At 50.9% G+C, this 21934-nt stretch overlaps 1 protein-coding gene across 8 annotated transcripts in view; it reads right to left on the bottom strand.

Moving 5' to 3' along the window:
• Positions 1-21934, bottom strand: part of HDAC4 (histone deacetylase 4) — a 297813-nt gene that overhangs the window by 250675 nt on the left and 25204 nt on the right. For 7 of the 8 annotated variants that reach the window (XM_064587381.1, XM_064587379.1, XM_064587385.1 and 4 more), the window contains exon 2: positions 12321-12568. In XM_064587381.1, the coding sequence (XP_064443451.1) occupies positions 12321-12342 (22 nt within the window). In that variant the 5' untranslated portion in view covers positions 12343-12568. Of the gene's footprint in view, positions 1-12320; positions 12569-12664; positions 12930-21934 lie in introns of those variants that run through there. The other variant, XM_064587377.1, reaches the window with a different exon arrangement.

The raw sequence follows: 21934 nt of genomic DNA on the forward strand, positions 1-21934 counted from the left end.
CCCTTCCAGACGCCTGGGACACTCCAGCAAGAAGCTCACGCGGGCTGGGCGCTCTGTACTGTTCACAGCAGCCACGCAGGAAGATGGGAAACAAAGTCACTTCTGCCAACAGTGACCTATCCAGTGCCTGACACTGTGGCCCCGCACAACCACGAAAGAAAGACTAAGGAAACTTTCTGTGCTCATTTACAATAATCCAGAAAGGAAAAAATACAAATGCTGACATGTCTACGGTATACCACCATTCACGCACCAGGTGAGCCGAGAATATCTGCAAATTCACTTTCTTTTCTCAGCTCCGACGTTATCAGGAGACTGTATTACAATGTGAGCAGAGGGAGCTCCTGCGCACAGCACCCGCCACGGCCTGACCTGCACCATCTGCCCCGCTAGGAACCTCCGCCCTCGGCGCGGCACTCGGCACGGTTAACGAGCCGACACTCGACACGGCGCTGGGCATCATGTCCCCTCGGGCTCCTCCCGGCCGTGACAGCGTCTCAGACCGTCCTGACTGTACTGGGGGACAGGGCAGGTGTCCGCCAGGACATGCCTCTACTGGACACTGAGGCTCCCCCCACGCTTAGGCGAGGGAGGGAGATGGCACAGACAAAGCGCCACCCTTGTCTTCATACAGATCCGTTTGACACCCACGACCCACATTCAACACACCCCCAGTCCCCCCCGAGGTCCCAAACAGCCACTGGCTGCCACACAAACAGCAGTCCTCCGAGGACACAGGCATCAGGGGCACGTGGGCCTCCGCCGCCCACGCCCACACGATGCACCCTCGGGCTCCGGGGAGGCTGGCAGCGGCCGCCGTGCCCGGGCCCCACGCGGGGCCCCACGCTCCCGCTGCCACGCTGCTCTGTCAACAGAAAACCCCACCTGAAGCCAGTTAGCTCTCTGCTCACGGGAAGAAATCAGGACACAAGCAAGGAAACAAAATGAGGCCTAAATCTGGCCGACAAGGAGCAACGATCAAATGCTTCCGTCTTCGTTATGCACCGTGGTGACGAGCGAGGCCGCTCCCTTCCCCTCCTCGGAGCTCCCGACTTGTATGCAGGAAGGAGCATGAATGAACAGCCAACTCCTGCTCCCAACAGACGGCCACGGAGGAGCCAGGCTCCCCCCCCCCCCCCCGCCCCCGACGGCCCTGGCTGTGCGCGAGCGAGCTTTCCAGGAATGGCGTGCACCACCACGACAACCGCCCAGGCTGAGGGCTGCAGACCCAGCCCCGCGGGAGCCATCGCAGCCTAGCCCAGCCTGGGCTCGGGACAAGGGACGAACAAGGACAAGGAATGCTGGCTCGGAAGGAAAAGCAAACGGGAAATGTCTAATCCCAGGGGCCCGGCTTAGAGAAAGATCCAGAAATGGGTCTGAGCAGAGGCCGTCGCACAGGGATGGCCTTGGAGGAAGGTGCGGCTCAGCCCTACCCCACCAGCCCGTGCTCACAGAGAAGAGAGAACTCCAGAAAGGGCAGAGGGAAATCTGTGTTCTCAGCTGGGTGGTCCACGCCACCAGCCACATCTGTCCCACCTCCGTCCCCAAGAGAATTGCTCTGCGACCTCCAGGGCGCCTCCCGTGCAGCCCAAAGCTGATTTATCGCAAGGCCTGCTGCCTCTCCTCCACACCACCCTCCCCTCCCTCTGCTCGGCCAGGCAGCTTCCCCGGCACCTTCTCCTCTGACCTGAGCCTGACCTGGGGCCCCACCTCCCTTCACTCAAGAAGCACCTGAAACTCTTTCTATGGGATGCCTTTCCCAACCTCGGCAGAGTGCACTGAAGTCTGGGATTCCTGGGCCTGCTCCTCAGCTCCTAGCCCCCCACCCCCAAGTGCAAACATCACACAGCGTGGAGCATCTAATGCTGCTGAGTCTATCACATCCAAAGTTTACTCAAGGTTGTCTTGTAAATCCAAAACTAGAAGCTGATGTTCTAAACTCACCTATCACCCTATAAAAACACGAGCAAGTGAACTCCTACCCTTTCTCTTGGGCAGCTTTCTAAATCTGCTGCAGTTGCCACGGGACTTGTATGGACTTGGAGGTACCTACTCTCAAACTGAGAGAGACCACTGTATTCAATGAGATTCTCAGCTCAGTTGATCCAGAAGTTTCCATAAGCATCCAAGGCAAAAGTGAGACGCAGCCACGGAGAACATTTCAAAAGCCACAGGTAGAAGATTCTGGAGCAGGATTCTTGGGCCACAGAAGGCACGGCCCGCGCCTCACAGCTCATGCCTCACGCCGAGAGTCTATCCGAGCTTGGTTTCAGCTTCTCAGTGATGAAGAGTTTTGTTTCCAACAAGAGCAACTGTGTAGATTTGACTTGAAAGGTTTCCCAAAAAACTGTGAAGGCATAGGAAACCTGTATTTAACAAAAACCTGTGAAAACTATGTTTTTAGTTTACATAAAACCAGAAAATACAGAACCTGGCTTTGTAGAAAACAATGGGAAAGATGTTATCTTGGTTAGTGATTTCAAGCAATATCTCGAAATGAATATAGGAACTCATGCATGGAGGGCTACCTGTCTGATCCTGTCCGGGGGACACTGGGTGCCTCTTGGATCCAAACTCCTCCAGGTAAGAAGAAGGATGACCATCCGACCAGGTGCGGCAGGCCAGGCCCAGTGATACTGAATGTCCACCCTCTTTCTGGTGTAAAAGGCTCTGGTTTTGACTGTAACTATAGGACGGCCCTACTTGGAACCCTACTCCCCAGTGCTGCAGTGGAGGCCTCTCCAGGGAGGAAGAACAAGATCCCCTACCTATCTGCCATATTGTCACCTTCTATGAAACCACAACGCAGGCGCTGGCCTGGAGGCAAAAACCAAAGCCAGGGGCCCTTCGAAGGGCCAGGGCCTGGTCCAAGGCTGCATGGCCCCACCATGGGGACAAGCGGGCCAGGCCAACAAACCCCACAGACATTCCTCCAGCAGAGGTAGCACGGCTGGCACACAGAGCTGCCTCTGCCCCGTGGCTCACCCAGCCCCTCCCCCTGCCCATCCCCCAGGGGAAGCCCAAATGTTTCAGAACTGGAAACTGTTGAGAAATACTAAAATGATGTTCTTTCGGGCAATTTAAGCCAGTCAAGAAAGACACAAATTGCTCTTTTCCTCTCATAGATGGCTGATGTTTGAAATAACATCCCTCAGCCAGAGCAGACTCATCCCATAGCATCACTCACACACACGCACACACACACACGCGCGTGCACGCGCACAGCCCGGAGTCCCCCATCTACCAGGAAAGGATTATAAATGCCACTTCCTCAGGAGCTACAACTGTTGAGGCCGCACCCACGCACACTGGTCTACCAAATCCACACATAACAGGAGCCACGTGCAATCAGAAGATAGAAGAACACCTACAAACACAAGCATCCCAGCCGGTGCTTCTCCTGCATCTAGTCCTGTGGCTTCTTGGGAGAGTTCAGGGGAAGCCCAACCAAGAGCAAAGGAAGGCACATCTACGTAGATCCAGCCAGGGCCCCCAGGCTGTGTGAGTCTGACCTCAACAGAGGCGCCGGCCAACTGAGCATGGACACACCACGATGGGCCATGAAGAGGCTGGGAACCTCCCCACCCCCCGTGTCTTCCTCTCCAACACAGCTGAGCTAGGACGGTCTCTGCCGTCCAGGACACGTGGTCTCCCGGCTCTCGCAGTGGCTTGTCACCTGCCAGGCACTGCTGTCCCCTCACATCCAGGACACCCCCGGCCCTTCCGAGAACCAGGCTGGACCGGCCACAGAGGCTGACCTGTGCCCCTCACCTGCTCGTGTGGACCAGTCCCACCTATCCCTCCACACCGCCAGGAGAAACAATGTCGTACAAAGTGCTCCAGAAGGTTGGGACCAAATCACAGAAAGATGTCAGAGCAGACAGTTTGATTGTTCCCAGTAAAAATCTCTGCTTCCCATGTCTCCAGTTCCCCCAACACCTTCTCAAGCTTTCTAAAAACTCTTTCTGTCTACCAGTACCGAAGCAAGAAATCAGTTCACCCTGCCTTGCTCCCCTGCCCCGATCCTGTCTGTGAGACTACGCTGAAGCAGCCGGCCCCATGGGGGTGCACGTGGGGGGCCTCGATGAAGAGCACCTCCCTTGCCCAGCCACGCGGACACTGAAGGGGCTCAGGCAAAGCCAGCACTGAGCCCCACAGCTCTTCAAACACAAAAGAACAGCGAGCAGGTATGTATTCTGCACGTCAGACCATGGTGGGGAGATGGGGCCTTAAGAATCAGCCAGTCATGGGCGCCTGGGTGGCTCAGTTGGTTAAGCGACTGCCTTCCGCTCAGGTCATGATCCTGGAGTCCCTGGATCGAGTCCCGCATCGGGCTCCCTGCTCGGCAGGGAGCCTGCTTCTGCCTCTGACCCTCCCCCCTCTCATGTGCTCTCTCTCTCTCATTCTCTCTGTCTCAAATAAATAAATAAAATCTTTAAAAAAAAAAAAAAAAGAATCAGCCAGTCAGCCCCTGGTTTGGATTAAATCAACATGAACGTGAACATGAGAAGCATCAAGAACTCTGCACACGCCGTTCGACTCTGAAGGGAGAATTTCTGCTACACGCACACGCACTGTTAACGGGTATGAGCAGGTTAGAAAGGGTTCTTCATACAGCGTCTAGGAAACCTCAGTGAGCTGACAGCAGACCCGATGGAATTCTCTGGAACTGCAACAGCATTTCACAGATTCCACTGAACCAACAAGTCCATGAGAAACACGGTTATAATAAATGTCCAGTTTCTACAAAGGATTTCCTAGAAAAATTCGTATACATTTTGAAAGGAATAAACTTTGGCCACGAATGCAAACAAATCACAATAGAATCTTCAGCTCTTAAAATGAAAGGTTTCCTCTTGGCTTTAGTCCTCAACAAAGGAGCAACCTTCTAAAACACAGCCTAAGAGTTTAAAATTTTTAAAAGTGAACAAACTGCCACCAACCACAAAAGCTCCCCAGGAAAGGTTCACCAAGGACAAGGAACCCTCAACTTGGACAGGGGCACTGAGAAAAGGAGCTCCTCTGGGCTGTGGAAGGTAGTTCCTTGCAGCAAACACTCGCCGATTAGAGACAACTACATACCTAACATCACGGTGCTTAAACCAACCTTCCATACTTCTTTACAAATGCTATTTGAAATGGAAAAATTAGGTATAAGACAACTATGTATTTTATTTAAAAAAGCGTATCACTTTTCAACAAGCCTCACCTACTACCTTTCAAAAGGAAACAGTATCAGCAAAAGTGAGGAAATGGTGGTAACGTGGCACGTTGTTTTTCATGTTAAAATCTCCAAAGCTCTGAAGCTGCACTGCAGCATGGAATGTTCCAGTTCTAAGTCAGGATCACCACATTCAAGGGACAGCAGCAGGAACACTGGGCAGAGGAGGGGGTGATAAGGACCAAGAGTGACAGGGACCCTGAAGTCCAACAGGACAAAGGCCACCCTAGAACGTCTGGGTTTATGACCCTAGGAGATGACCCGAGCCACGAACCCAATGCAGCCCTCCTGGGGAGCAGCCGTCCCGGTGGCCGCCCTGCGTGGGCTGCTCGCCTCAGGACCAGGCTCCCATCAGCTGGCACACTCGATCTGCGAGAGGCAGAATTTATCTTTTCTATTTGTGTTCTAGAAAGGGGAATGAAGGGAGGGACCAATATGGAACTAACATAAGGCTTCTTTTCATCATACGCGGCTTATCACTCCTTAAAGGACAATATGCCCAATATCTTACTGATTAAGGGGCTAAGAGCAAACCAATTTAAAAACACAAAGCCAGATATGCTTCTAAAAGTTTGATTTTTAGATTTGAATTTTTCTCAATCATTATTTTCCCAAAATTGACTACTTTTTATCATGTTCTCATGAAATAAGCAAATAAAAGGCTCTTAAGTAAAATGAAAAGTTTCAGCTCAAATCTCCCAGATTAACCAGGTCTGCCAGTCACCCAGTTAGCCCTCCAGTCTCAGTCTCCAAGGACTAGCAAAGAGAAGCTCAGAGTAAGTCCAGAAATATACTCAAGTCACATCGCAAGTGGCACCAAAGCCAAGTTCAACCATGGCAAAACCACGCTCATTTAAACTAATGGAACACAAAGCGTGTGTCCCAGGAGAGGGCAGGAGACTCAGGCCCACAACCCTTTCTCGGTACCTGCAGGGTCCTGGAACCAAGGGAATTAGGACCATGTCACCCCTCCTACCCCAGAGCCCATACCCCATGCCCATCTCTCTACTCCTAGTCTCCTATCTCCGCCACGCCAAGCTCTCACCTCCAGGCCCCTGGGCCCAGCCCCCGGTGCCTGACCTGGGCAGGTGAGCTCCCGCCCTGCTTTCCGACCTGGCTTCCCTGTCCTGACCTCACATGTCCCTTCCGGAGGGCAGGGGGGGCCCATGCCCCCGCCCACCTCCTCTCACCCCACGAACCGCACTACACTGCCTAGAAGCTCCATGCAAGTCAGCCGGATCACCTCCTGACCCAGCCCAGTGGCACCCAATGTCCGCCGGCACAGGGCACATGCCCCTCAAGGGCAGGGGACCAATTCTGGCTCCAGGCTGGCCTCCGACTGGCTGCCTGACATGAAGCTAAGCACCCGGCAGCAGTAAATACCAGCTTCCTCATCTACAAAACAGGAATCACGGTGTGCTAGCTCGCTTCACAGGGTCATCATGCAGCACAAACGGACAGGTGCGGAGCACGACTCAGAACGAACATGCTGCTCACTCTGGCATCCTAAGAGCACAGCACGCACGTCTTGACTGGGAGTACACAAGAAACCAACACGGATTTGTCACTACTGTAAGCTTTAAATGTCTCCAGTTAAGCAGAGCACAGCCCGGCGTCTGGAGGTGGCCGCACATCTGCACACCTGTCCACGCCGGACCTGCCCCCGCCACCGACGCTTCAATGACGGCCTTCTGTTCCACGGCCGGGCTGAGCTCAATGGCTCCTAATCATTCTCGCACTGGGTGTTCTATGTCAAATACATACCGCGAGTTCATTCTTAAATTTCAATATCATTAATCATCCAACATTCAGCATCTCAGAACTCAGAAATTTGCATTTCTACAATGGTGGCTTTGAAAAAAAGGACATAAATGCAAATGTTCCACATACTGTATAAGAATTTTCAGAGAATTGCCAAAACAAACCATCAATGCTCCATTGACAGTGAATTTTCCAAGCTCTTCATAACGACTGAGTATTCGTGATTTTTAAAAGACAAAACACAATTTGAGGATTAAAAAAAAAAAGAAAAAAAGAGTAGGTTGAAAAAGAAGTCGTTATGTCTCCATCATTTCCAGAACAAACCTTGACTGATTGAGATCCCAGATAATGATAGCATGGGGGACCGGGGATGGTGGCGGTTCAGGAGCTGCAAATGTTCTCGTGCGTTCCCAGAACGCCTGGCGGACTGCCGCTGCAGACGGGAGCCGCGCCGGGGTCTCCGGAAAGCCTTCCTGTAGAAGGCAGGCAAGTGCGAGAGGCACGAGTGTCTCGCCTCTGAACCTCAGCTGGAACCACTGAGGCAATTCCTGCATTCGGCCGGGCATCGGGAACTGGTCTAGTACTCCCCCCGCCCCCCCAGCCTGTGTCCTCAGGCTCAGTCTTGCTGCCCCTGCCCAGAACTCCCCTCTCCCCCAGTCCATTAGCCACTGGGGGCTCCCTCACACCTTCCCAGAAGGTCCAGAAGCAGCTCTCCTCCAACTGTCACCAGCTGCCCCATCCTCCGGCAGCTAAGAACGCAGGCTCTGTCCCCTCACCTAAGCTGCGGGACTCCCGCCCGGCCAGCTACGCCTGCTGGCTGCACAGCACCCCTCCTGACAGCCTGAGCCAGGGCCTGCCCAGGCCTTGTGCAAGGCCACTCCTGGCTCCCCAGTTCTCCATCCGCCGCTTGCGGCCCAGGCCCTTGCTCGGGCTCCACGGCCCACCCGTCACTAGCAGCTCCAAACCAATGTCTTCCCTGTGGTGATGACATGTCCTCAAAATTCATTGCCTCCCTTAAAACTCTGGAATATTCCTGAGGCATTCAATCATTGCAAAGCGTGATTTAAATGACATACAAATGTTCCTTTCTGAGATAATTTCTATGTTAAAACATAACAACCTTGGCAGCCAAACTGGCTGAAACAGACTCGGTATCAAACAGAGGAAGAGCAGAGCGTGCAGATGAAGGAAGCCCGGAGTCCCAGCTCAGACCAGCCAGGGGCACAGCCTTGTCCTGGGAGACTTTCAGGATCCAAACTTCACGACGGTTTGAAGAAATCAGACTATTTCGAAACTCACTAATCACTAAGTCATTGTTAACACAGACTTTTTAGCTGCTTTCATGTGGATGGGGTTTTTCACACTGAACAAAATATTAAGAAATTAAAGAACGGTCCAAATTGAAACACTGATCTTAAATACACAAGTTTTCCTCAAAATAGTTCTCCTGCTTTTAACTCAACACCATACATGCTCTCACAAAGGTACAGGGAGAGATAGGACACTTGAGTGACTCCACTCCAGGCCGGCTCAACCGGTTTTCTAGCAAGAGCATGGTTTGGGAGACCACACACGAGTCCTCCAGACTCCACTGCGGGCTCCCTGGGGTTTACAAGGAGGGCAGAGGAAGAAGGGAGCCTTTGCTTGTCCTGCTAGGAGGTCCACACATGTGTCCGTCCTCCATCAGTCTTGTACCAGGGACTCACCTCCAAAGCAGACGCCCTGGGTCCCAGTAAGCCCATCCTGACAATTTCGGCACATCCCAGCAGGGAAAGGTTTAAAGCACTGTTTAGGCAAGAAGCCTGATATTTCAGTACCTGCTCTCATTCTTCTTACTATCAAAGAGGAGTTCTTGTAGGCTGGATTACCCAGGCCTTTCCCCAGGCTGCTCACATCATTAGGAATAGTTATTCAGAGCAATAAAACCCCAACAGCTAACAGTTTTACGTCAGAGAACCAGGGCCTGGCTCTGGCAAAGTTCAGAAAGCACAGCAATAAAATCATAATGCATACCTCACCCAACACCAGAGGGAGTTTTAAAGAAAAACATGGAAGAGAAAAATTATACACATCAAACAAAAAGGTCATTTTATCATCTGGGCAAAGCCAACTCAGCACTGCCAAGTATGAGAGGAGGGACCACACGAAGCGGGGCTCCCCCGGCCTGGTGGGGTGCACTGCACGGCCACAGGGGAGCACGGCAGAGCAGGGACAGCCGGGAGACGGGGGAAGGCAGGCACCCCGCCAGGGACGCTGAAAACTGCACAAGTGAGCAGGGCTGGCACACAAACAGGACCCGTCCCCTTGGATTCAAGAAACGCAACAAAGGACACCTACAAGTTCCCCATTCCAAAGAGCAAACTGAACGACCATCATTTCCCTTCCTCCCAGAAATCCACGAAAAATGACAGAAAAATATGGAAGGATTTATGGTAAAGCTGAACAATGGGGAAATGGCAGCATCAACGGACAAAAACTTGGGGGAACTTCCTAGAAGATACAAGTCCCGGGGGATCGACGTGACGGGAAACCAACCGCTAGCGAGCAGCCAGCCCCTCACCCAGTGGGCCGCAGCCTCGGGAAGGAAGGAGAGCCACAACTCGGCCTGCCTCACGGCCCGCCATGGCCAGGAGGCGGCGGCCAGGCTGCTGAGGGGCCACCGAGGGGCCACCAGGGTGCCCATCTGGGCGGGCTGCTCTGCGGGGCGGGCAGGTCCCTGAGGAGACCCATGGGCTAGGAGAAGAGGGAACGCCCCGGGGGCTTCAGGCCCACCACACACCCCGACACAGGGGGCACGAAGCTCGGGCTCACAAGGTGGCAGCAGCCCCGTGCCAGTCTCCCACCACCCCACCGGAGACCCCGACCCACTGAGAGGGACATAGACACCAACAGAGGGGGTCAGTGGGGGGAACAACACACCTGTCAGGACCACGACTGCAATAAACCCCAGTGGGCAAATCCTCCACATAAAAGGCAGAGGCTCTCGGAAAGACAACCTGGAAGGTTAAGGCAAGTGTGTGGAGACATGTTGATCCGCTAAAGAAGCCAAGGGGGGCGCCTGGGTGGCTCAGTTGTTAAACCTCTGCCTTCGGCTCAGGTCATGATCCCAGGGTCCTGGGATTGAGCCCCACATCGGGCTCCCTGCTCCGTGGGGAAGCCTGCTTCTCCCTCTCCCACTCCCCCTGCTTGTGTTCCCTCTCTCGCTATGTCTCTCTGTCAAACAAATAAATAAAATCTTAAAAAAATAAATAAATAAAATAAAGAAGCCAAGGGCAGGACTGCTTTTCAAAGACATAATAAACTTCTGGGCAAAGAAACATTAAACGAAGAAAAATACCATATATTCTGTTAAGAGGACTGAGCTACCAACAGATATGGTCATTAATTTTTAAGTGCAGAAAAACACACTGAAACATATAAAGCAGAAAATGGTCAGTAATGTGGAAAGAATATTGCACATTTTTGTAGAAATCGAGCACCAAGCAGAGTAAAGCTACACTGACTTCCATGAGTCAGTGAAGTTAGTGTGTGTGGATAAACAACACAGAGAAGAAGACATGTGTAAGTACACAGTATGTGTGAAACTTACTTGCATATACACAATTCCTTAGACAGGAAAACAGGAACAAAAGAACATTCTTTCTCTCCAGATGCGTGGGTGGCATGGGCCAGATTTGACTATGTCTATACAAAACCGTGCACCCCCGTGTGCACAGTGATGTAAATTCAAACAGTCATTTTCCACTCACATCCTGACAACAACGAAATGGACTGCATCCACCCAGCGCTGGGAAAATGGAGAAAATTCTGTATGTTCATAAACTGTAACTGAGAAAGTAAGTTGACACCGTTTCTGTAGCAATGTTGAGAGTGGACCTGACATTCACGCCCCCCAACCTAACAATTCTACTTCTTGGAATTGGTCCAGTGGAGATACTTGCAGAAGTGTATGTACAAAACACACGTGTAACAACTGTTGGATGCCGACCGGGGGCTATTATGAATAGTGCTGCAACCACATGAACATCCATCTACAAGTTATCGAAAATAAGTGAGATTTATATACATGCCAACGTCAAAAGACACTCATACTACATTACAATGGAAAAAAACAGAGAACACAGAGCCCCACATATAGAATGATCACACCCTATTCAGATGTTTAGATGCATGCCTCTCTAAGTTTACCCACAGGAACAAGGCACACCCCCCAACTTGACAGTGGCAGCATGCTCTGAGCGGGAAGGAGAGCTGGGCACCACTCTGTGTCTACTTTACACACTTTGACCCAGATGGCTTAATTTTGTTTTATGCTTTGTATCAATCGATACATGAGCAATTTAAATCAATAAAGCTTTCATATCTAAATATAACCGGGAATCCTGCTCTCTGGAGCTTCTGACAACTCTGATCAGAGGCAGAGGAAGGTGTGAGAATGTTCTGGAGCAATCCCAAAGGGAGAGACCCAGACCCTAAACCTCTGGCTCCACTCTCCCGGGCCAGGCCCGAGGCTCACTCACAGAGATGTGGGTGCCACAGGGATGCATTGCCTCTGTCTGGGTGAGCCACCGCTTCCCCTCTCACATGGACACAGGACAGATCTGCTATCCAACCACCCTTCAAGACCATGTTGCACTGGAGGCAGCCCCAGCTGGGCAGACAGTGCTGGCTCTGCTGGAGGCCGGTCCCATAAGGCAGGACAGGGCAGCATACCAGGCTTAACCAGGTATCCGCACTGTGGCTTTGAAAGGGGCTGAATGCATGTGCCCGCGACACCCTTCTAAAGCTAAGAGCCCCACAAACATGGTTTCTAATCCATTTGGCCACTTACTAGCTCTGTGACCTTAGACACATCACTTCTTCCCTCCAGGTCTGAGATTTTTAGGGCACTGGGAAGACTACGTGCACGCCAGGATCTTCGTGCCGTGCCTAATATGAAGCACGACCCCAGGAACGACTCCTGTGGCCACCAAGGCAGGTGCAGACCGGTGCTGCCTCTCAGACTCAGCCCAGAGGCCCCATCGCTCCTGCTCCACAAAGTCCCCTCAAAAGCAAAAAAACTGAACAAGGAATTAACTCTCCAAATCAGAGACAGACCTTGCTAAGTACAAGTCTCCTCTCCTGGCATCAGTGGAAACCACATGCCATTCTGGCTGCATGCAAATCCAAGCCAAAGACACAGCCCCAAACCCCGAGATGAAAAGCCCACGATCTGCTCCGCACTGGGCGGTCACACGCTGACCGCAGCCACGCCGCGACCATGGAGAAAACAGTCACGCGATCTCATCTTCTGAAGGGGAGCCCTGCCGTCGCCAAGAGAGCATGGGCCTCGCCTTACCTGGATGGCTTTGGGAGCTCATTGCTAGCAGCGTCTACTCCTTGAAGCGGTTCAAAATGGCTCACAGCTTCCACGTAAACGACAGCTCCAAAGAGCCCCCAAGTTCCACGAACACATACAAGTATGGCCACAGGGAGCGCTGGCGCGCAGCCGCGGAAACTCCCAGTCTTGCTGAGCACGTCTCGCAGGCCGAGTCATCCAAGGGGCGGGCGGGGGTCTTCCGGGGCCCTCAGGAGGTGACCTGCGTGCTTAGAGAAGGAAGAGCAGTGTCAGTGAGGGGTGAGGGCTCTCGTGGACGGCAGCGTCTAACTAGGGAAACAAGGTAGATGTTCACGCTGATTTACCGTGGGTGGAAAAACCGTCCCGTGTGGAATCCGTTCTGCTGACCAAACCACACGGGGGCTTTGTCCGTCAACAGGGTGTGAAGACACGTCACAGAGCCCAGTTCTCAGCCTCGGCACCATCACCACCAGCCATTCTAAAAAAACCATCAGCGCCAGCCCACTCCCACCACGCGGCCGCCCGGCCCCTCGCTCAGACATCCGTACCCCACGGGGCTGCAGTCCCTCGGTCCACACTCAGCTCCTGCACCGTGTGTAGCCCCCTCCCCAGCCCCCGGGTTTCCGTCTTCATAATTACCACCTTCCCGGTTTATTTCCAGTTTCTGACTATAGAAGTAATCCGTGCTCATCACAGCTAAGTGTTTCAAGTCAACCACAATGCTGGCACCAGAGGCCAGCACTCGGTAAGGTTCGGGCTGGTCTCCTTGCCGTTTTTCTCTGCCCTTTGCCCATGCACGCCATCAGCTCTGCAGCTGTGTATCCTCTTCTCTGTGCTGATCTTAGAGCCGGGAATGTCCCCACGTCACTCACAACCCCCAATCACATCGCTTCCAAGGCTGCTTCCTATGCCATGTGTGGCAGAGGATGCCCGCCCCTCCCCTCGAGGGGCTGCCCCTCCCCACCTCAGGTGGCACTGTCCTCAGGACTAGGGTGGTACGTGATGCACGCCAAGCTCATCAAACCGTCCCCCCGAGACCAGTCTCCTTGGCGGAACACAACCGCCCGAGACAAGCACGGGAACTCCTACCAGCAGGTGTTGGCCTCTGTGTGGAGGCATCATGGACCGATTCTTACACACTCGCCTGTGATCTCACCATCAGAAAGTGGAAACAAACTGAGAATGTGGTAACTACGGAAAATCTCCTACTGACCCTGGCTCAAGGCTCCTCTGAGGCCTCTGTCATCTCCTCCTTTAATGATGTGACAGATTCCTGTTCTTGATTAAATTATTCAAGGATCTTTTCTTTGCCTATTGCTTATACTCAGAGAACCCTAACCAGTCCATCGCAAAAAGGACTGCTCTCGGAAGGCTAGCCATTTCGGTAGTTTCCATGACACATTATCCATAACTCTGTGATTGATATCCTCACAATTGCTGCTCTGTATCTGGTTGTGTCCTTAGGAAACACAGTGACACTTATCTCAGGTTCAGACTTTCCATTCATCTCTTGGCCAGAAGGAAACACCACCATCTTGAAGACAATGTAAATGGTTTATTTTGTAAATCTCAGATGGCTCTGTGCCCTTCACACACAGGTCCCAGCTTGGCTGGATATAAAAGTCTGAGAACACAAACACTTCTCCCTTGAAACCTTCAGACCTGGCCCCACCCTTGGCACTGAGGAAAGCCCACGTCCATCTCCTTCCTAGGGGACCTCTGGGGACCGAGTTTGGATGATGCTGCTGGTGCCATTTTCTTCTGTCTGGATTCTGCGAGAATGTTTTTCTTTCATGTCGAGATCCAAAAATGTTGTCAGAAGGTGTAAGAGTCTCTTTTCCTTGATTTTGCTCTAAACGTGAACCTTTTAATATATACCGGTCTCGTCTCTGCTCAGGAGAACGCTCTTCACTGAGGTTTGGATTCGATGTGGGGGAACTTGCTCTGGCGTCCTCAGAGAGCCCTCTCCTCTCTGGCTGGCATCCCCGTCAGCTCGGGCCCCTCCCACCACTGGCACATCTGCTGTTTACTCCGCAACCCTGGGCATCTTCTTAAGTTATACTCTCCACAGCACGGCTGCTGTCTTCCATGGTATCGGTTTGATTCCTTACAGCCTCACACTCCCCATTTTCAACCATTTCCCTTCACAACTCATTCCTTTCCCTTTTCAGCGCAGCGCAGCCCCCTTCCTCACCCATCCACAGAGCCATGTCTTGTCCCCACCAAAGTCTTTTGAAATTTCCTTTTTCTGACTCTGACTGTGAACCACTTGCAGAGGTATATTCGTCTTCTGTGTATCCGGGTATTTCCCTTTTCACCACATTCTGAGAGACCCCCTGTGGGGATTTTCTGTTCATTCATCCTCAAATAAGAATAGCTCCAGTCCAGACCTGAGTTTTGCCAAAGGCTGTGCGTACTTGCTCCTACCCCGTCCTGTGTCCAGTGTAACACTGGCCAAAATCTGCTTCTCAGTGAAGCTACACACCTCTTGCAGCCAGAATGCAGGGTCCCCAGCCCCAGTGCCCAGCAGGCTCTGACCTACGGTGGTCTTGCCAGACTGACATGGACTCTCTTCCCAACTGCAGATTAAACAGAAAACAGAAGTTTCTGCTATGCTATGATATATATGTTCTGGAAGAACCTCACACTCTGCAAAACTATCCTAAACATACCAGGGCTTCTGAAAAAAAAATAGTAATAAGGTTGGAGTGGACCATTCAAAACTGCAATTTAATAACCAGGACACCAGAGAAATCCATAACACCACTAATAAAAACATGACCAACATGTTTGTAAAAAAGACACAAAAAATTCCTAATAAATAAAAAGTCCTGCAAATGTAGGATTTCACCGTGGTGACAGTTTTATGAGGGAGAACAAAAGGAAGAACAGAAACCTCTGAGTTGTGGAATCCAGGACGAAATGTTACGATGGAGAAAACCGTGCGATGGAGCACGTGGCCAAAATGGGGAGGAGGCAGAGCCAAGGTGGGAACGCATGCACGCACACACGCACAGCATGACATTCCTCCATGGATTACCACACTCAGCATGAGAGTCCTTCATGTTCAAATCCTGTTCCTCGATCACAGAAAGCATCCACATATAGGAAAAATCAAGTCTGGCTCAGCTCAACTTCCACACTATGGACACCTTCTCCCCTACTCCGGCAGCTCGTGTTATGAAAGCACACTTTGTCCCGGGACAGACATATATGAAGTGGGCTCATTTCCTAGGGCTGCCATAGCACCACACCACAGAGCAGGTGGCTTAGAACAACAGAAATTTGTTGTTCACAGTTCTGGAGGCATGGAAGCTTCATTAACTCTGCAATCAAGGTATCGGCAAGGACATCCACCCTCTGAAACCTGGAGAGAAACCCTTCCTGCCTCCTCCCAGCTTCTGGTGGTTGTTGGCAATCTCTGACACTCCTTGGCACGCTGCCTTTGCCACCACATGGCTTCTCCCTGTGTCTCCGCCTTCACACGGCCATGTTCTTCTAAGAACACCAGCCATATTGGATGAGGGGTTCAACCCACCCAGTATGACTTCATCCTAACTAATGACATCTGCAACAACCCTATGTCCAAATACGGTCACATTCTGAGGTCCTGGGGGCTAGGACTCTAACAGATCTTCTTGGGGAGGGGAACACGACAACACAATTCAACCCCTAACATCCAGCACGCACTGCATCGTGGGCTCCTCCTGACTGTTCCGGTACCAGCCTACCCGACGCCATAGGAACTTGAAGGTTCCAGAAAACAATGTGCCCCTCATTTCACAATCCTCTCATCAGACCCACACCATGTTCTATGCAGACCAACTCTTTCTGGACTATCAATAGCAATGAGGAATACACCTGGAGTATAGAGACATGAGCTTGAAAAGCAACTCCATGCAACACAGGGACAGTTGCCCAGTGTCCTGGCGGGTTTGGAGGGTGATTCTACAAATCCCAGGGGACGGTGGGGAAGGAGGGTTTCCTTTGTGCTGTCAGGTGAGCCACTGACTCCATCGTTCAGCCTGGTTTCTCTGGCTTCAGCCACACTGAGTCTACCAGCAGACTCCGTGCCCCGGGTCTTTAGGTGAAACAAAAGAGGCCTTACCAGAAACGTCCAGCCAGCATTGGTTCACAGGACAGCGGAATGCCCAAGAACATAGGCAGGAGAACCAAAACTGCCAGGGTCCCAGGCTCTGGGTCTGAGTCTCAGATCGACATTTTAGCATGTGACCTTGAGCAAGTTCTTAACCCACAGGAATGGGAATGAAGATGGGGAAACAGCACAGTCCTAGAGGTAGGACTGAACATGGCTTGGAGAGAGGAGGTCATGCATTCTAAACCGTAAAACAAATCTTCCCCAAGCATTACACACCCACTACATGCTGCCTACAAGGAACCCACTTAAAGTATAAAAATACAAATGGGTGAGGGACATCTGGGTGGCTCAGTCGGTGAAGCATCTGCCTTCGGCTCAGGTCATGAGGCCAGGGTCCTGGGATGGAGCCCGGCATCAGGCTTCCTGCTCAGCGGGGAGTCTGCTCTCCCTCTGACCTTCCCCCATCTCAGGCTCTCTGTCTCACAATCTCCCTCTCTCTCTCAAATAAATAAATAAAATTTTTAAAAAAATACAAATAGGTTAAAGGTAAAAAATGGAAAAAGATACATCACAGAAATACTACTCAAAAGAAAGCTGTGACAGTTACATTAGTATCAGACAAAGTAAATTTTAAAGAAGGACTATCACCAGGGATAAAGAAGGGCATTTCATAACGATAAAGAGGACATGACTGAAACATTTATGTACCTGATAACAGAGCCTCATACACAAAGCAAAAAGTAATGAAAATGTAAGGAGAAATGGACAAATCTACAATTACAGTTGGAAACGTCAACTCTGTTCTTAGTAACTGTTAGAGCAAATAGATGGAAAATCAGAGAGGACTGGACCACAATGGCGTTGACAGAGCACCAGCAACAACAGAACACCCGTTCCTCACATGGTTTTTAAAGTGCACACAGAAAACCTGCCAAGACAGCCCAGCTTTGGGGCCATAAAACAAGTCTCAGTAAATTTAAAAGGAGACAAGTCAAATATACAAAGCATGTTCTCTGACGAAATTGAAATTAAATATCAAAAACAGAAAGATAGCTGGAAAACTCCAAATAATTGGAAAGCAAATAATATACTTCATGGGTCAGAGAGGAAATTAGAGAAGAAATCAGAAGGCATTTCTGACCTCTCAAAATGGGCAGTACTTATAGGGAGATCTGTAGCATCGAATGCCCACATTAGAAAGGGAGGTGACAACTCCATGACCTCAGGTTTCACCTTAAGAAACTATAAGAAGAATAAATTGTACCCAAAATAAGCAGAAAAAAAAACCAATAACAAAGAGCAGAAATCAGTGAATTAGAAAAAAAAAAAAAACAATGAAACTAAAATCTGATTCTCTGAGACAATAAAACTGACAAACTTCTAGCTGAAATGATCAGGAAAAATAGAGAAAGAAAACACAAATTAATAATATCAAAAAAGCAAGAAGGGATTAACTACAGACCAAACAGATATTAAATGGACAATAAGGGAATATGACAAATAACTTTACACCAATAAATCTGACAATTTAGATGAAATAAACAAATGCCTTAAAAGACCCAAACTACGGAGCTTGCTCAAGAAAGAGCCCATGATCAGTGCATCCTCATGGCCACTGGACCCCTTGGGGGAGCCTCCCTGAGCCACAGAAGGTAGGAACTGGAGCTCCAGGGGGCAGGCGTGTTAGAGCAAAGGTGCATCTGTCAGGGGTTCATGGCTGCACACAACAGAAATGCACCTGGTGATCCAGGCAAGCGAAGGAAACTCCCAGAAGGAAACTGGGTAGCTGGACAAGGGGGTGAGCACCTGGAGACAGGAAGTGATGGACAGTGCCCGGAGGACCCTTGTCTGAGACTCCCCTTCCCAGGGGCCCCCAGCTGCTGGGCAGCATGAGTCCCCTTGGCCAGGGCAAGCAGGACACTTTGACAGGCAGCCCCGCCAAAGTGAATCTCAGGGGAAAGGGGTCGCTCCCCAGAGGGAAGCTGACATGCTGTTACCAGAGGAGGTGAGGGACTGGGCAGCAGATGCCACGGAGGACCACAGGGGAGCGGGGATCAGACCGTGGCTCCCTACGGCCAGACCACAGGATCCTCCCAGCTGCCCACCTTCCCATCACAGGATTCCACCGGTGTGGCTCCAGCTGGTTTGTGATGGCACATCAGCTGGCCTGGCCACGAGTTCCACGAAAACCAGCAAGACACATCCGCCCCTTGGCACCACTGTTCCGGTGTGGGAGGGAGCGCTGGGCAGGGAGGCCTGAGCCCCACCCGCCCAGCAAGGCCACAGAGAGCTGTATGGCCCTGGGCCAGCCCCTGTGACATTCCTGGGCAGGAGCAAAGCTGCATTCAGGGGCCTTCACGGGACAGACAGCACGGGAAAGAGGGCTCGGTGGCCACCAGCAGCACTTACAGACTCACACACGGGCACAAGGCCCGTGAACTTCCTGTGCCTTCTCTGTCTGGAGCTCCCTCCTCTCCAGAGGCGCCCTCCCTGGGCGCCCAGAGGGCAGTCCCCACCCCCCCCACACACTGGTCCCATCGCTCTGCTGTCTGACACATCCCCCTGCTCGTCTGGCCGCTGTCCGCCGCGGCCACCCCACGCTGGACATAAGCTTGGTGACCGCAGCGCTAGCTGCCCGGCTAGCACCTGAGGATGGGGCACGCAGTCAGCACGCCACGGAACCGTGCTGAACGGAATGAACGTCGGAAAGCTGTCCCAAACCCACCTGAGAAATCACTTCCAAAGGGGCTGAGGTCCAAAGGCAGTTGCAAGAGCACCAGCGCTCTGCCTCTCGGGGGTTCTAGAAGAGAAGTTAAGGATCACACCTGACATCAAAGGTCCGGGTAATGCAGGAGCGCGTGGGGCTGTGGGAGGCACGTGGCCTGCATGCGGGCCGGGGGCTGGATGAGGAGGGCAGAGCCACGGGTCACCCAGAGCCCTGCAGCCGTCAGAACATCGAGGCTAAGTGAGGAGCGGCCATAGCTTCAGGCAGGGGCCGGGACACGGCGGAGAGGATGAAGGCGTCGAGGGCAACTATCTTATAGCTGGAAACTCAATTCTACTCCCGGCGGAGAAAGCAAAGCGCCTCAGTCCCACAACAAAAGCGAAACCTCTCCTCTCCGGTCTCAGAGGAAAGCCCAGCAAAGTTGTCTGACCTGTGCAGCCATATTTCTCCCCGTTCCTTCCCGGGGCCACGGGCATCTCTTTAGGTGGAAGGTTTTTGAACAACCCAATGCAATATTCACAATATAAAAACAGACTAGGAATTTACAGTTTAAATAAAATAAAATTCAAGTGCAGTGCAGTTCCTTTCACCTCGATGTAAACATCTAACGACACTTAACTAACCAATAGATCATTGCTTTTCTAAGAAAACACAGAGCACACAGTATTAAGATCTCAAAAATTACAGGAGCCAAAGGTTTCTGAAACCTATTCATGAGGAGCAGTTGGAACTGGAATGTGTACGTCTCTCAAGTATATACTTCAGATAAAATTAAACAAACGCTGAACATATTATGACGAGACACAACTGCTTTTACGACTGCATTCTTTCCTGATTTATGACATGAATTAAAGACCACATTTGGAAGGGTGAGCAGGAGAAGAATCTGGAATTCTGACTCACAGCACCTTTAGAAAGGCGGGCATGGGCACTCCACGTACTGGGCAGTCTCTGACACGGAGCACGTATTTATATAAAGACAGCTCTTTCTTTATTTTTATTTCTGCCCCATACGGAATAAAAGGAAGCAAATGCGTCACTATAGCTTAAGTGTGTGCTAATATTTCCTTCACCAAATGTCTGAATCTAGGATTACCTATAGTTCTTCTTTTCAGCAGATGCCCTTAAAAATGTTAGTTGACCCAATTTCACAGAATAAGCCATAAACCTTCCAAAGAGTCAGAGTCTTAGAAACTATAAATCCTTAAGGGAACATTCTTTTAAAAATCGCATTAGGTGACCACAAAGAAATGTGGCCGTGCAGGGATGACATGTTTCCTCACTCACCACAATCCTCTGCACCCCGTCACATGGGCAAAGAATGACCACAGTTCAAAGTCTGAGCTCCTCCCCACCTCGGCCACAGCCTGCCAGGCTGGTGGGAGAACAGCAAGCTGTTCGCGAGAGCAAACACAGAGCCAGGAGCCGCACGGTGCAGCGCAGCCCAGGGCACCCCGACGCAGGATGGAGGACACAGACCATTAGCCTTAGCCACGAATGAAGCCAAGATACCCCCCTCATCACGTCCACTCAACATCATCTCAGAGACGTTAGCTAGGATGGCACGGCCAGAAGAAGTGAAGGGCACAAGGACCGAAGAGGACAAAGATACTGCATTATTTACAGACAGCATACAAAACCCCAAACAAGGCACCAGCCACTATCGACATTCCTACGTGAACTTAACAAGATCGCTGGGCACAAGGTCAATGTACAAAAATCTATTGTATTTTTACATACCAGCCAAAAAGAGAGAAAAGAAGCTTTGAAAAAAGATACCATTTACAGTAGCACCCAGTATTGGCAAATGGCCAGGCGTAGCTCTGCCCGAGGACTCGTGAGAACTTTGGACACTAAGCTGCGAAACATCAGAGATGAGATTTAAGATCTAAACAAACGGGACAGCACACCCTGTGCCCACACTAAGAGGTCCTCAGTGCAATCTCAGTCACCATCCACCAGAATCTGCTTGAAAACTGACAAGTGTATTGGACATTTTACGTGGAAGTACAGAGGACCTGGAACAGCAATCTTGAGGAAAAACAGACACGGAAGACTTACACTACTAAATACCAAGATGTATTATAAACCTATGTAATTAAGAGGCTAGCGGAAGAACGGACACCATAAGGAACAAAACATTCTTGAATGAGACCAACACAAATACAGTAACATGAGAGCCTTTGCTGTTCTCCACATCCACAGGGAGAGGGGGTCTTTCAGGGAACAGTGCTTGGGCCACGGAGATCTACATGGAGAGAGATGAGCCCAGACCCAGGAAGCACCTTGCCATGGAAACTGGCATGAGCTGGAGCACAAACTCAAGGCCAGACAAGGAGGACGAGCCTAAAAGACAACAGAAAAATACCTGCAGGCAGACAAAGATTTCTTAAATCGATTTAAAAACAAGTGTTTAAGAAACTGACAATAAAGGAAAGAAAATGATACATTTTACTGCATCAAAATTAAGAACTTCCACCTATCCAAAGACCAGCAGAGGAGGGAAAAGGCAACTCAGAGAGCTGGAGAAGAGAATCTGCCCAACACACACCCAACGAAGGGCTGGTGTCCATAATATAGAAATAATTCGTATAAATTATTAAGGGAAAGGCAGACAACCCAAATAAAGAAATGGCCAAGAGATGTGAACAGATACTTTTTTTTTACAAAAGAGGATTCCACGTGGTCAATCACCACAGGAAGAAGTGCTCGGCATCTGTAATCGCAGGGCGATGTGAATTAAAACCATAAGCGGCTAGAACTTAAAAGCAGTGCAGAACCAAGCGTTGG

The sequence above is a fragment of the Mirounga angustirostris genome, unplaced genomic scaffold, assembly GCF_029215605.1.
Source record: "Mirounga angustirostris isolate CCGP_5_RB_7025 unplaced genomic scaffold, mMirAng1.0.hap1 SCAF_3, whole genome shotgun sequence".
Lineage (NCBI taxonomy): Eukaryota > Metazoa > Chordata > Mammalia > Carnivora > Phocidae > Mirounga > Mirounga angustirostris.